The sequence below is a fragment of the Canis lupus genome, chromosome X, assembly GCF_048164855.1.
Source record: "Canis lupus baileyi chromosome X, mCanLup2.hap1, whole genome shotgun sequence".
In the NCBI taxonomy this organism is placed as follows: Eukaryota; Metazoa; Chordata; class Mammalia; order Carnivora; family Canidae; genus Canis; species Canis lupus.
Genome location: NC_132876.1, coordinates 56,679,372 through 56,693,268, shown reverse-complemented (window position 1 = coordinate 56,693,268; position 13,897 = coordinate 56,679,372). Strand labels below are relative to the sequence as shown.

The following is a 13,897-nucleotide window of genomic DNA, read 5'->3' as shown; positions in this document are numbered from 1 at the left end:
GTCTTGCTTCTGCCAAATGTAATACTGATGGCACCAACAAAAGAAAGTCTCTTGACAGCTCTATTTAGGGGAAAGCACGCAAATCAAATAGAGAAATATAATTTATTTGTTAAAGAATAAAAGCTGATGACCTGATGGCAGGTGGCTGCATTTTTCCACTGCTGAGTGAGTCAGTGGTGTTCATTTTCTAATCCTGTATTATAATCCTCAAAGCCCAGAGGAAAGAAGAAACACTGAACTATGAAAAAGTGGGAAAATAAGCACTACGTTCATATAGAAAGTCTAGCAGTCTTGATTTTAATTCTTAGGGGAATTTCTTCATTCTGAGTAATTATCAAATGTTTATCTTTTTTCTACAAATAAAGTTCTTGTCAAGTTTAACATCTATTCATCCGGGCCCTAAGGAAGAAATTAAAATTAAGAGTTTGTTCAGCAAATAGATTTCCAAGTGCTATACAAATTATAGCAAGTTTAGCCAACAGGCTCAATAAAAGCAGTCTCCACTTTGCTTCAATGAATGAAGAGGTTGCTGATGTCCTCAACTAGATAACAGTTGTCCTATCTTTATCTTTTAGTTTATACCATTGCATCATATGTGTTGATAAAGGTTTTAATATACACATTTTGAACACCAGCCTTTTAAATCAAAATGCTCAGCCAAAACCCTTTCTCCCTGGCTTACAAAGAGTTACTCTTATTTACCTGACAATCTATGGTTCTAGTACTTGTCTATATTTAATTTCATTAACAATTAGGATTGATCAGGTCTATGGGAAACATTTGTACATAATAGTGAATGTCTTTAAATTCTGAGCAAAATGTTGATGTCATTCAGATGTGAAGACCTATTACAAGATTGAAATAGATTTCTAATGCATTTGTTATACATTTTTGTAGCGTGGAATTTAAATCAGAAAAAAAAAGACAAATGGTTTGATATTTTCACTCATTTACACCAAAACATAATACACTTCGACTAGCTTTAGGCTATTATGGACCTTAACATGCGATGTGACCTTGGTCTGAAAAAGCATGTTTGGTTATCACAGAAACTTAATCATAAGAAGTCATAAGTAGAATCCTTCTTCTTTACTGCCTTTTTCTAGGTCTAGGAAATTTATTGCTTGTGGGACAAGTAGGATATGAACAATGGGCCAAATAGAGTCCAGGGTTATCTCATCTGTGTGAAAACTGCTGCTGAAAATCGATGTGACCCCTGCTACACTGTCATCCCAATTCCCACCCTCTGTGTCCTATTTGTCTTTTGGTAGAAGCTTAGATCTGTGTGCTGTCTCTATGTGTCTCTCTTGGGCCAGATTATCAAAATGAATCATTGCCTGCATACCTCTTATATTTCTATTTATTTTCCTGGTGTTGACTAGGTCCAATGAAATATGATTCTTTGTGCATTTGATCCTCACTGTGGCAAGCAACACCTAATTCAACTGTGTCCATCTCTTTTAAAAAGAGTAATGCTATTTTGAAACTTCAATCTACTATACAGCAACATTACAAAGTATAGACCATGCGACCTGTTTTCATAGTCCATAATAATTTTCCTTTCAGCCAACTTAATAGCATTTATTTCATCTCCAAATAGGTGACTTCTAGGAATTTTAATATAGTTTTAATTTTGTTTTATGCATGATGAATGTATTACTTTTCTTTTTGCATATCTTGTTTGTAGAAAACTCCTCAGATTCTTATTAATGAGGTTACTTGTATATAGAGTGATACAGAACAAAGGATCTATTAATTTTAAGAATTCTGCCCCAGATAGAAAATATTTATTCAGGGGAAAGATTATATTATCTTAGACTCAGCAGGATGTCAATGTTCTAACTTTGTAGCAGTTCGTTTTGTAAAAATAGATCTTCCAGACTAAATAAATTCATACTTTAAGATTTATAAACAACAGTGCAAAAGCATAAAACCTCTCCAGTTATTATCAATAAATCATTATGAAGTTATTTGATCCACTTATAAAGTGCAGAAAACAAAATACTATCTAAATACAGACTTCAAACCATAGAAATAAGACATAATATTGCTTGGTTAGGTGTTGAGAAATGTACTTTAGAAGCACTAGAGATGCTAAGACATTTTAGAATTTAGTTTCTTAATAACATATTTCAAATGTTCAAACATTGTAGTTGAAGTAGATCATAGAATTTCTGATATTGTGCTCACTCCCTCTGGAATAGTTACCTCTTCCAAAACCACCACTGGGAAGGAAGGAAGGAAGGAAGGAAGGAAGGAAGGAAGGAAGGAAGGAAGGAAGGAAGGAAGGAAGGAAGGAAGGAAAGAGTTTAGGGTTAATTTCACAACAGTGGAGTTGTACAAGACACATGCATCATGCATTTATAATCAAAATATTATTTTTTATGTTTTATGATAAAACAATTCCTGAGAATATGTTTATTATAGATTCCTGTGCTAAAAGAAAATTAATAGGTTAATTTATACATTTTATTGAATTCCTTTTTTAAAAAAACATTTTATTTATTTATTTGAGAGGGAGCAAGAGAGAGTACAAATGGGGTGGGAGGTGCAGAGGGAGAGGGAGAAGCAGACTCCCCACTGAGCAGGGAGACCTATGCAGACTGATCCTAGGACCGTGGAATCATGGCTTGAGCTAAAGGCAGATGCTTAACGACTGAGCCACCCAGGTGTCATTTTATTGAATTCTTCAAGACCAATAAACAAATGCTTTTTATAACATTTTGGATTCAAATAATATGGGGGGGGAGGAGCAAGATGGCGGAAGAGTAGGGTCTCCAAATCACCTGTCTCCACCAAATTACCTAGAAAACCTTCCAATCATCCTGAAAATCTATGAATTCGGCCTGAGAATTAAAGAGAGAACACCTGGAATGCAACAGTGAGAAGAGTTCGCGCTTCTATCAAGGTAGGAAGACGGGGAAAAAGAAGTAAAGAAACAAAGGCCTCCAAGGGGGAGGGGCCCCGCGAGGAGCCGGGCTGAGGCCGGGGCGAGTGTCCCCAGGACAGGAGAGCCCCGTCCCGGAGACGCAGGAGCTGCACCGACCTTCCCGGGCGGAAAGGGGCTCGCGGGGAGGTGTAGCAGGACCCAGGAGGGCGGGGATGCCCTCGGGCTCCCCGGGACACTAACAGACACCTGCGCCCTGGGAGAGTGCGCCGAGCTCCCTAAGGGCTGCAGCGCGCACGGCGGGACCAGGAGCAGCTCGGAGGGGCTCGGGCGGCGGCTCCGCGAAGGGGGCTGCGGGGCGGGAGCAGCTCGGAGGGGCTCGGGCGGCGGCTCCGCGGAGGGGGCTGCGGGGCCTCGGGAGCAGCTCGGAGGGGCTCGGGCAGAGGAAGAGGCTCCGTGCGGAGGGGGCTGCGTGATTCCAGGAGCAGCTCGGAGGGGCTCGGGCGGCGGCTCCGCGGAGGGGCTCGGGCGGCGGCTCCGCGGAGGGGGCTGCGCGGCCCGGGAGCGCGAATCCACCAGCGCAGGCTCCGGAGCACAGGGCGCCGGGACACAGCCCAGGATCCCGCCTCCCCCGGGACAGGCAGAGGCCGGGAGGGCCCAGGACAGCAAGGACGCTCCTGCCCCAGCTGAGCAGATCAGCGGCCCGGCCCGGAGCCTCCAGGCCCTGCAGACGGAGTTCCTGCCGGAGCTGAATCCAGGTTTCCAGAGCTGCCCCGCCACTGGGGCTGTTCCTCCTGCGGCCTCACGGGGTAAACAACCCCCACTGAGCCCTGCACCAGGCAGGGGCACAGCAGCTCCCCCAACTGCTAACACCTGAAAATCAGCACAACAGGCCCCTCCCCGAGAACACCAGCTAGACTGACAACTTCCAGGGGAAGCCAAGGGACTTAAAGTACACAGAATCAGAAGATACTCCCCGGTGGTTCTTTTGTTTTGTTTTGTTTTGTTTTGTTTTGTTTTGCTTTTTGATTTGTTTCCTTCCCCCACCCCCCTTTTTTTTTCTCCTTTCCTTTTCTTTCTCTTTTTCTTCTTTTTTTTTCCGTTTTTTTTCTTCCCTTTTTTTTCTCTTTCTCTTTTCTTTCCTTCTTTCTCTCCTCTCTTTTTCCCAATACAACTTGCTTTTGGCCACTCTGCACTGAGCAAAATGACTAGAAGGAAAACCTCACCTCAAAAGAAAGAATCAGAAACAGTCCTCTCTCCCACAGAGTTACAAAATCTGGATTACAATTCAATGTCAGAAAGCCAATTCAGAAGCACTACTATACAGCTCCTGGTGGCTCTAGAAAAAAGTATAAAGGACTCAAGAGACTTCATGACTGCAGAATTTAGAGCTAATCAGGCAGAAATTAAAAATCAATTGAATGAGATGCAATCCAAACTAGAAGTCCTAACGACGAGGGTTAACGAGGTGGAAGAACGAGTGAGTGACATAGAAGACAAGTTGATGGCAAAGAGGGAAACTGAGGAAAAAAGAGACAAACAATTAAAAGACCATGAAGATAGATTAAGGGAAATAAACGACAGCCTGACTAGAAAAACCTACGTTTAATTGGGGTTCCCGAGGGCGCCGAAAGGGACAGAGGGCCAGAATATGTATTTGAACAAATCATAGATGAAAACTTTCCTAATCTGGGAAGGGAAACAGGCATTCAGATCCAGGAAATAGAGAGATCCCCCCTAAAATCAATAAAAACCGTTCAACACCTCGACATTTAATAGTGAAGCTTGCAAATTCCAAAGATAAAGAGAAGATCCTTAAAGCAGCAAGAGACAAGAAATCCCTGACTTTTATGGGGAGGAGTATTAGGGTAACAGCAGACCTCTCCACAGAGACCTGGCAGGCCAGAAAGGGCTGGCAGGATATATTCAGGGTCCTAAATGAGAAGAACATGCAACCAAGAATACTTTATACAGCAAGGCTCTCATTCAAAATGGAAGGAGAGATAAAGAGCTTCCAAGACAGGCAGCAACTAAAAGAATATGTGACCTCCAAACCAGCTCTGCAAGAAATTTTAAGGGGGACTCTTAAGATTCCCCTTTAAGAAGAAGTTCAGTGCAACAATCCACAAAAACAAAGACTGAATAGATACCATGATGAGACTAAACTCATATCTCTCAATTGTAACTCTGAACGTGAACGGGCTTAATGACCCCATCAAAAGGCACAGGGTTTCAGACTGGATAAAAAAGCAGGACCCATCTATTTGCTGTCTACAAGAGACTCATTTTAGACAGAAGAACACCTACAGCCTGAAAATAAAAGGTTGGAGAGCCATTTACCATTCGAATGGTCCTCAAAAGAAAGCAGGGGTAGCCATCCTTATATCAGATAAACTAAAATTTACCCCAAAGACTGTAGTGAGAGATGAAGAGGGACACTATATCATACTTAAAGGATCTATTCAACAAGAGGACTTAACAATCCTCAATATATATGCCCCGAATGTGGGAGCTGCCAAATATATCAATTATTAACCAAAGTGAAGAAATACTTAGATAATAATACACTTATACTTGGTGACTTCAATCTAGCTCTTTCTATACTCGATAGGTCTTCTAAGCACAACATCTCCAAAGAAACGAGAGCTTTAAATGATACACTGGACCAGATGGATTTCACAGATATCTACAGAACTTTACATCCAAACTCAACTGAATACACATTCTTCTCAAGCGCACATGGACTTTCTCCAGAATAGACCACATATTGGGTCACAAATCGGGTCTGAACCGATACCAAAAGATTGGGATCGTCCCCTGCATATTCTCAGACCATAATGCCTTGAAATTAGAACTAAATCACAACAAGAAGTTTGGAAGGACCTCAAACACGTGGAGGTTAAGGACCATCCTGCTAAAAGATAAAAGGGTCAACCAGGAAATTAAGGAAGAATTAAAAAGATTCATGGAAACTAATGAGAATGAAGATACAACCATTCAAAATCTTTGGGATGCTGCAAAAGCAGTCCTAAGGGGGAAATACATCGCAATACAAGCATCCATTCAAAAACTGGAAAGAACTCAAATACAAAAGCTAACCTTACACATAAAGGAGCTAGAGAAAAAACAGCAAATAGATCCTACACCCAAGAGAAGAAGGGAGTTAATAAAGATTCGAGCAGAACTCAACGAAATCGAGACCAGAAGAACTGTGGAACAGATCAACAAAACCAGGAGTTGGTTCTTTGAAAGAATTAATAGATAGATAAACCATTAGCCAGCCTTATTAAAAAGAAGAGAGAGAAGACTCAAATTAATAAAACCATGAATGAGAAAGGAGAGATCACTACCAACACCAAGGAAATACAAACGATTTTAAAAACATATTATGAACAGCTATACGCCAATAAATTAGGCAATCTAGAAGAAATGGACGCATTCCTGGAAAGCCACAAACTACCAAAACTGGAACAGGAAGAAATAGAAAACCTGAACAGGCCAATAACCAGGGAGGAAATTGAAGCAGTCATCAAAAACCTCCCAAGACACAAGAGTCCAGGGCCAGGTGGCTTCCCAGGGGAATTTTATCAAACGTTTAAAGAAGAAACCATACCTATTCTCCTAAAGCTGTTTGGAAAGATAGAAAGAGATGGAGTACTTCCAAATTCGTTCTATGAGGCCAGCATCACCTTAATTCCAAAACCAGACAAAGACCCCACCAAAAAGGAGAATTACAGACCAATATCCCTGATGAACATGGATGCAAAAATTCTCAACAAGATACTGGCCAATAGGATCCAACAGTACATTAAAAAAATTATTCACCATGACCAAGTAGGATTTATCCCTGGGACACAAGGCTGGTTCAACACCCGTAAAACAATCAATGTGATTCATCATATCAGCAAGAGAAAAACCAAGAACCATATGATCCTCTCATTGGATGCAGAGAAAGCATTTGACAAAATACAGCTTCCATTCCTGATCAAAACGCTTCAGAGTGTAGGGATAGAGGGAACATTCCTCGACATCTTAAAAGCCATCTACAAAAAGCCCACAGCAAATATCATTCTCAGTGGGGAAGCACTGGGAGCCTTTCCCCTAAGATCAGGAACAAGACAGGGATGTCCACTCTCACCACTGCTGTTCAACATAGTACTGGAAGTCCTAGCCTCAGCAATCAGACAACAAAAAGACATTAAAGGCATTCAAATTGGCAAAGAAGAAGTCAAACTCTCCCTCTTCGCCGATGACATGATACTCTACATAGAAAACACAAAAGTCTCCACCCCAAGATTGCTAGATCTCATACAGCAATTCGGTAGCGTGGCAGGATACAAAATCAATGCCCAGAAATCAGTGGCATTTCTATACACTAACAATGAGACTGAAGAAAGAGAAATTAAGGAGTCAATCCCATTTACAATTGCACCCAAAAGCATAAGATACCTAGGAATAAACCTAACCAAAGATGTAAAGGATCTATACCCTCAAAACTATAGAACACTTCTGAAAGAAATTGAGGAAGACACAAAGAGATGGAAAAATATTCCATGCTCATGGATTGGCAGAATTAATATTGTGAAAATGTCAGTGTTACCCAGGGCAATATACACGTTTAATGCAATCCCTATCAAAATACCATGGACTTTCTTCAGAGAGTTAGAACTAATTATTTTAAGATTTGTGTGGAATCAGAAAAGACCCCGAATAGCCAGGGGAATTTTAAAAAAGAAAACCATATCTGGGGGCATCACAATGCCAGATTTCAGGTTGTACTACAAAGCTGTGGTCATCAAGACAGTGTGGTACTGGCACAAAAACAGACACATAGATCAGTGGAACAGAATAGAGAATCCAGAAGTGGACCCTGAACTTTATGGGCAACTAATATTCGATAAAGGAGGAAAGACTATCCATTGGAAGAAAGACAGTCTCTTCAATAAATGGTGCTGGGAAAATTGGACATCCACATGCAGAAGAATGAAACTAGACCACTCTCTTTCACCATACACAAAGATAAACTCAAAATGGATGAAAGATCTAAATGTGAGATAAGATTCCATCAAAATCCTAGAGATGAACACAGGCAACACCCTTTTTGAACTTGGCCATAGTAACTTCTTGCAAGATACATCCACGAAGGCAAAAGAAACAAAAGCAAAAATGAAGTATTGGGACTTCATCAAGATAAGAAGCTTTTGCACAGCAAAGGATACAGTCAACAAAACTCAAAGACAACCTACAGAATGGGAGAAGATATTTGCAAATGACATATCAGATAAAGGGCTAGTTTCCAAGATCTATAAAGAACTTATTAAACTCAACACCAAAGAAACAAACAATCCAATCATGAAATGGGCAAAAGACATGAACAGAAATCTCACAGAGGAAGACATAGACATGGCCAACATGCACATGAGAAAATGCTCTGCATCACTTGCCATCAGGGAAATACAAATCAAAACCACAATGAGATCCCACCTCACACCAGTGAGAATGGGGAAAATTAACAAGGCAGGAAACAACAAATGTTGGAGAGGATGCGGAGAAAAGGGAACCCTCATACACTGTTGGTGGGAATGTGAGCTGGTGCAGCCACTCTGGAAAACTGTGTGGAGGTTCCTCAAAGAGTTAAAAATATACCTGCCCTACGACCCAGCAATTGCACTGTTGGGGATTTACCCCAAAGATACAAATGCAATGAAACACCGGGACACCTGCACCCCGATGTTTATAGCAGCAATGGCCACGATAGCCAAACTGTGGAAGGAGCCTCGGTGTCCAACGAAAGATGAATGGATAAAGAAGATGTGGTTTATGTATACAATGGAATATTACTCAGCCATTAGAAATGACAAATACCCACCATTTGCTTCAACGTGGATGGAACTGGAGGGTATTATGCTGAGTGAAGTAAGCCAGTCGGAGAAGGACAAACATTATATGTTCTCATTCATTTGGGGAATATAAATAATAGTGAAAGGGAATATAAGGGAAGGGGGAAGAAATGTGTGGGAAATATCAGAAAGGGAGACAGAACGTAAAGACTGCTAACTCTGGGAAACGAACTAGGGGTGGTGGAAGGGGAGGAGGGCGGGGGGTGGGAGTGAATGGGTGACGGGCACTGGGGGTTATTCTGTATGTTAGTAAATTGAACACCAATAAAAAATAAATTAAAAAAAAACAAATAGTATGAAACTGTTAATTCTATAAAATAATTGCTTAGCATTTTTATCAGTATAGATTTTGGGAAATTGGAAGTTGTAAAAGAAAAGAATTTGGAAAAGGTGATCTCTATTAAAAACATTTTATTCAGAGATAATGCTGTCCCATTACAAATCTCACAGAAGTTTCCCAGAATTCTATGCCACAGCTTTCCATACAGTAAATAGGGCATGTCATTTGCTATGCAGCAAACAATGATGACTATGAAATCTGTGTGGTTCAAGACTGCATACTAGATGTATAGGCTGCTTGCAATTACAAAATTAGCTATATCTGTACAATAAATCCATATTTCTATCACCACTGGAACCAGAACCAATAGCTAGATTTTTGTGAAAATTGTTTAGGTCCAGATTCAAGCCTAGGTTTTTCTTTTCTTGGATGATTTTTGTAATATATGGGGTCACTGAAATTTTTTCTGACCAGGGATATGCATATTTTCAAACTTTGTTTGTGGCCCATTACTGAAGTAAAGAGACTGTGGTGAGTAGAGTAATTTTGTCTGAGGTACTATGATTTACCCCTCATGCACTGTAGTTGAAGGCATTTAAGAATACCAGGGTTTGGGGACACCTGGGCAGCTCAGTTGGTGAAGCAACAACTCTTGGTTTCAGCAAGGGTCATAATCTCAGAGTCCTGAGATCGAGCCCTGCGTCAGGCTCTGTGCTAGGTGGGGTGTATGCTTGAGATTCTCTCTCTTCCTCTTCCTTTGCCCCTTTCTCCCATTCTCTCTCTTTCTCAAAAAATAGGTGAATGAAAAAAAAAGAGAGAACACCAGGGTTTGTTTGATTACCTTCCAAGATCACTTCTTTGTAGCCTTTTATACTTACCTATGTTAAAAAAGAAAAAAATCCCCAGTTTCTAATTGCAGGGAAAACTTTGCTATCTGGTTCATACATCTCACATAAAAGATTTGCAATCAGAATTCAAAGATATAGTCATGTAGTTAGGTTCCCAGTGTAAGAGAAAATTCCTTTTTTAATTAGATAGATCTGTTCAAGACAAATTTGAAACATTTTATTAAATAAAAATTCTATTGGAAGCTAAGAAAGAATCTTGTTAATGTAATGAAGATGTGAGAGAAGATAATATAAAAATAAAAGGAGAAAATACAGCTTGTGTTTATATGCCACAGGTGATATTTTTTCATAAGTAATATTCTTCAAAATAAAAGGTAACACCAGAAATAATCAAAATTCCTGTCAGCTAGTAAATAATTAAACAGAGGGCAATGTATCCATGTAATGGAATACTTTTCAGCAATATAAAGGAAGAAACCACTGAAACATGCTACCACATGGATGAACGTCAAAAACATTCTGCTAAGTAAAAGAAGCCAGACACAAAAGACCACATATTGCATCTATTTGTATAAAATATCCAGAATAGGCAGTCCTATAGAGATAGAAAGTAAATTAGCTGTTGCCAAGGGCTGGGGCTGGGGGAGGAGATTAACTGTAAGTGGGCATCAGGAGTATTTTTGTGGTGATCAAGCTGTTCTAATATACATTTGTGATGTATTTTACATCTAATTACTCACAATTATAGGAAACTACTCTGTACTACTCTCATATCCACTGAAAATCATTGAAATGTACACTTAAGATAGGTGAATTTTATTATGTATGAATTATACTTTGATAAAGATATTAAAGAATGGAGATGATAGATAGATGATAGATAGATAGATGACAGTTTTTTAAAAAAATGCAGTGTATGCTTTACAAGAAGGTGATCTGGTTATTTAATTTATAGGTATTCATAAACATATCATAAATTTGTTTCTCCAAGTCTCATGCCTCTTTAGCAGCAAATGTTGTTTCATTTTCACTGATTATTTACTGAAACATTTATTTTAAGAAAGTAGAGGCAGCTGGGGGATAGGTATGAGTTCCAATTGAGAGTTTTCCATCATCTAGTTATAGAAATAAAATATTTATAGATGCTATTAGAGGTAAAGGAAACACAGTGAAGTTTTTGAGCTCTTAATTCGTGAATGCTCTGATATTAATTTTCTTTTTGCAGAAGAGGTACCATTTCAAATTCCAACAATGAAGTCACCCTTGGACAAGATCCAACTGACTCCTGGGCAGGCATTGCCTCCTGGATTTCCTGGACCACTCATTTTCGCTGATAGTCTGTCCTCCGTGGAGACACTGTTGACCAACATTCAGGTCAACAATATTTCTATAAACAAAATAAATGTAATACAAGACATTAGCATCTACATAAATTATTTCACATTTGAGAAACTAAAACAGATAAGATGAACTGCATGTCATTTTCTGTACTTTGACAGGGTCTGCTGAAAGTGGCTTTGGATAACGCTCACATCCAGGAGAAGCAGATTCAACAAGAAAAAAAGGAACTGCGAATGGAGCTCTATAGAGAGAGAGAAATTAGAGAAAACCTTGAAAGACAACTTGCAGTTGAGCTTCAAAGCAGAAGTAAGTTTAACAAGTTCAATTACAGAATAAACATTTTGTTGTAAATATATTCAATAATAGTAGAAATATTCTTAGGGATAGCTTGGAACTACTGAAAAAAATGACAGGCTAAGAATCAAATACTGTGTGCAATTCACAAGGTAAGATATTTATACTCTTTCTCTTTAATTATAAAAGATAATGAAATATATCTGACTTCAGGCCACTTGCAGATTTAGAAAACATGAATATTCTTAGCTTCCTCACAATTTCATAAAATATTCCTGGATGCAAATAATCTAATAATTTCTTGTAGACGAAATGCTCTTTGCCAAGAACAGTGATAGATAAATAAGATAAATAAAACTCAGTCCTTGTCTTTGAGAGATTTACATTTTAGAGGGCCAGCACAACCAACCAGTTAATTCAAGACAATGTGGCAAGAACAATGAAGCACAGTATATATGGCTATACAGAGAAGGGGTAGTTAGTTCAGTTTGGTGGGGAAGTGAATAGTTGAGGAAGGCTCCCTGTTGCTGACACTTGAACCTGAGTATTGAAGATTGGCAGGCTAAGTAAGGGCAGGAAAGTATCTGAGTGATTTGGACATTCTCAATAGAGGTATCAGTAAGCATAGGCATGAAGGCAAGAAGCTTTATACATGGGCAACTATAAACAGATTGTTATTACTCTGAATTTAATGAAGTGAATCATGGGAGATGATGTAGAAAGATGAAAGTAGAAGCTAAATTGTGAAGGAAATTTTTAACCATGTAAAATATTAGCTTGGATTTTATCCTATAGGTAATGGGAAGTAATAAAGAAATAAGCAGGGGGATGATCTGGTCTGATATCAATTAAACCACTTTAGTGTTGGGAATAGAGAGAGGGCTTGGAGTAAGACTACAAACAAGGAATTTATGTAAAAGGAGTTTGCTCTCATCCTGGCAGTGGAGATGAGGACTGAATTTGGATAGCATAAGTAGGGATGGAGATAAAAGAGAGAGAAAGGAGAGATAATCTTCACAAATAGAATTAACTTTCAAACCATGGGTAGACATTAGGTCATGTACAGATGTGGATAAAGACACTAGTTCATATAAAAACCAGGAAAATTTTAAATCTTCACTTCAGCCAATAATTTTCACCTTTTCCTTACATTTACCTTAAATACTAAATAGCAGCAAGAGTGTCGATTGTGAATTTCAACTTCTTCTCTTCTCTGCTTATTCTTCTATGGAAGGGTAACAAAGTAAATGCTAAATAAAATAGAGAGTGAGAAGGAGAAGGAAAAAAAGAGAAAATCCACAAGATAGATAATGCCTCCTTAACCAAGGAAGAATAATTCCAGTTGAGTGAAATCCACTAACTTTACCTTATTCCAAAGTTGTATATTATATTCCAAAATTTTTGGCAAGCAATTGAAAACTTACAGTATATTTTCCTTAAGGCCCAGGAATCATTATTAGTCCAGTTCAAAATATAAATTCAGTCACTTCATTTAAAAAGAATTAAATGTCTTTAAAAAATAAAATCTTAAAAAAATGGAGGAAACCTGGTTGGCTCAGTTAGTAGAGCATGTGACTCCTGATCTCAAGACTATAAGTTCAAACCCTACATTGGGTGGAGAGTTCAAATAAATAAACAAACAAATAAATACAATCTTAAAAACAAAAGAATTAAACCTCTCATTATCTTGTCAAAATCATTAAATACTATTAAGCAAAACCTAACTTGTCTTTTTAAAGTTTAGAAAAATCCATTTATATCTGGTGTTTGATATGCAAAATAATTATAATTAACAATCATAAAAACACACATTTTTAGTAGAATGATTTTTTATACTAAAGAACTTAATAATCATATGTCAAATATAACATTCCCAGATTAGCATATATGTAACTACTACATAGAGTAAAATTGGCTTCTAACTTTTAGAGTTATACCAATTTCTGTTCATTAACTCCTCTTAGATTCTTGAGGTATATCTTTATAATTACTATCACATCTATTATCTTTTAAAAAGGTCTAGACAGGGACACCTGGGTGGCTCAGCAGTTGGGCATCTGCCTTCCAATCAGGGCATGATCCCGGGATCCTGGATCAAGTCCCACATCAGGCTCCTTGCAGGGAGCCTGCTTCTCCCTCTGCCGATGTCTCTGCTGTGTCTCTCATGAATAGATAAATAAAATCTTTAAAAAAAGGCTAGACATGATAGGGGCACCTGAGTATCTCAGTTTGTTGAGCACCGGCCTTCAGCTCAGGTTATGATCCTGGGGTCCTGGGATCAATCCCCAAGTTGAGCTCCCTGCTCAGCAGAAAGCTTGCTTCTCCCTCTCTTCTCCATCTTTCTCCC

The 13,897-nt window shown here is 38.9% G+C and overlaps 1 protein-coding gene across 2 annotated transcripts in view; it reads left to right on the top strand.

The window, feature by feature from the left end:
* The window catches only part of DACH2 (dachshund family transcription factor 2), a 178,326-nt gene that overhangs the window by 135,823 nt on the left and 28,606 nt on the right, over positions 1–13,897 (top strand). For both annotated transcript variants that reach the window (XM_072816816.1, XM_072816817.1), the window contains exons 4-5: positions 11,141–11,289; positions 11,415–11,562. In XM_072816816.1, the coding sequence (XP_072672917.1) occupies positions 11,141–11,289; positions 11,415–11,562 (297 nt within the window). The remainder of the gene's footprint in view (positions 1–11,140; positions 11,290–11,414; positions 11,563–13,897) is intronic.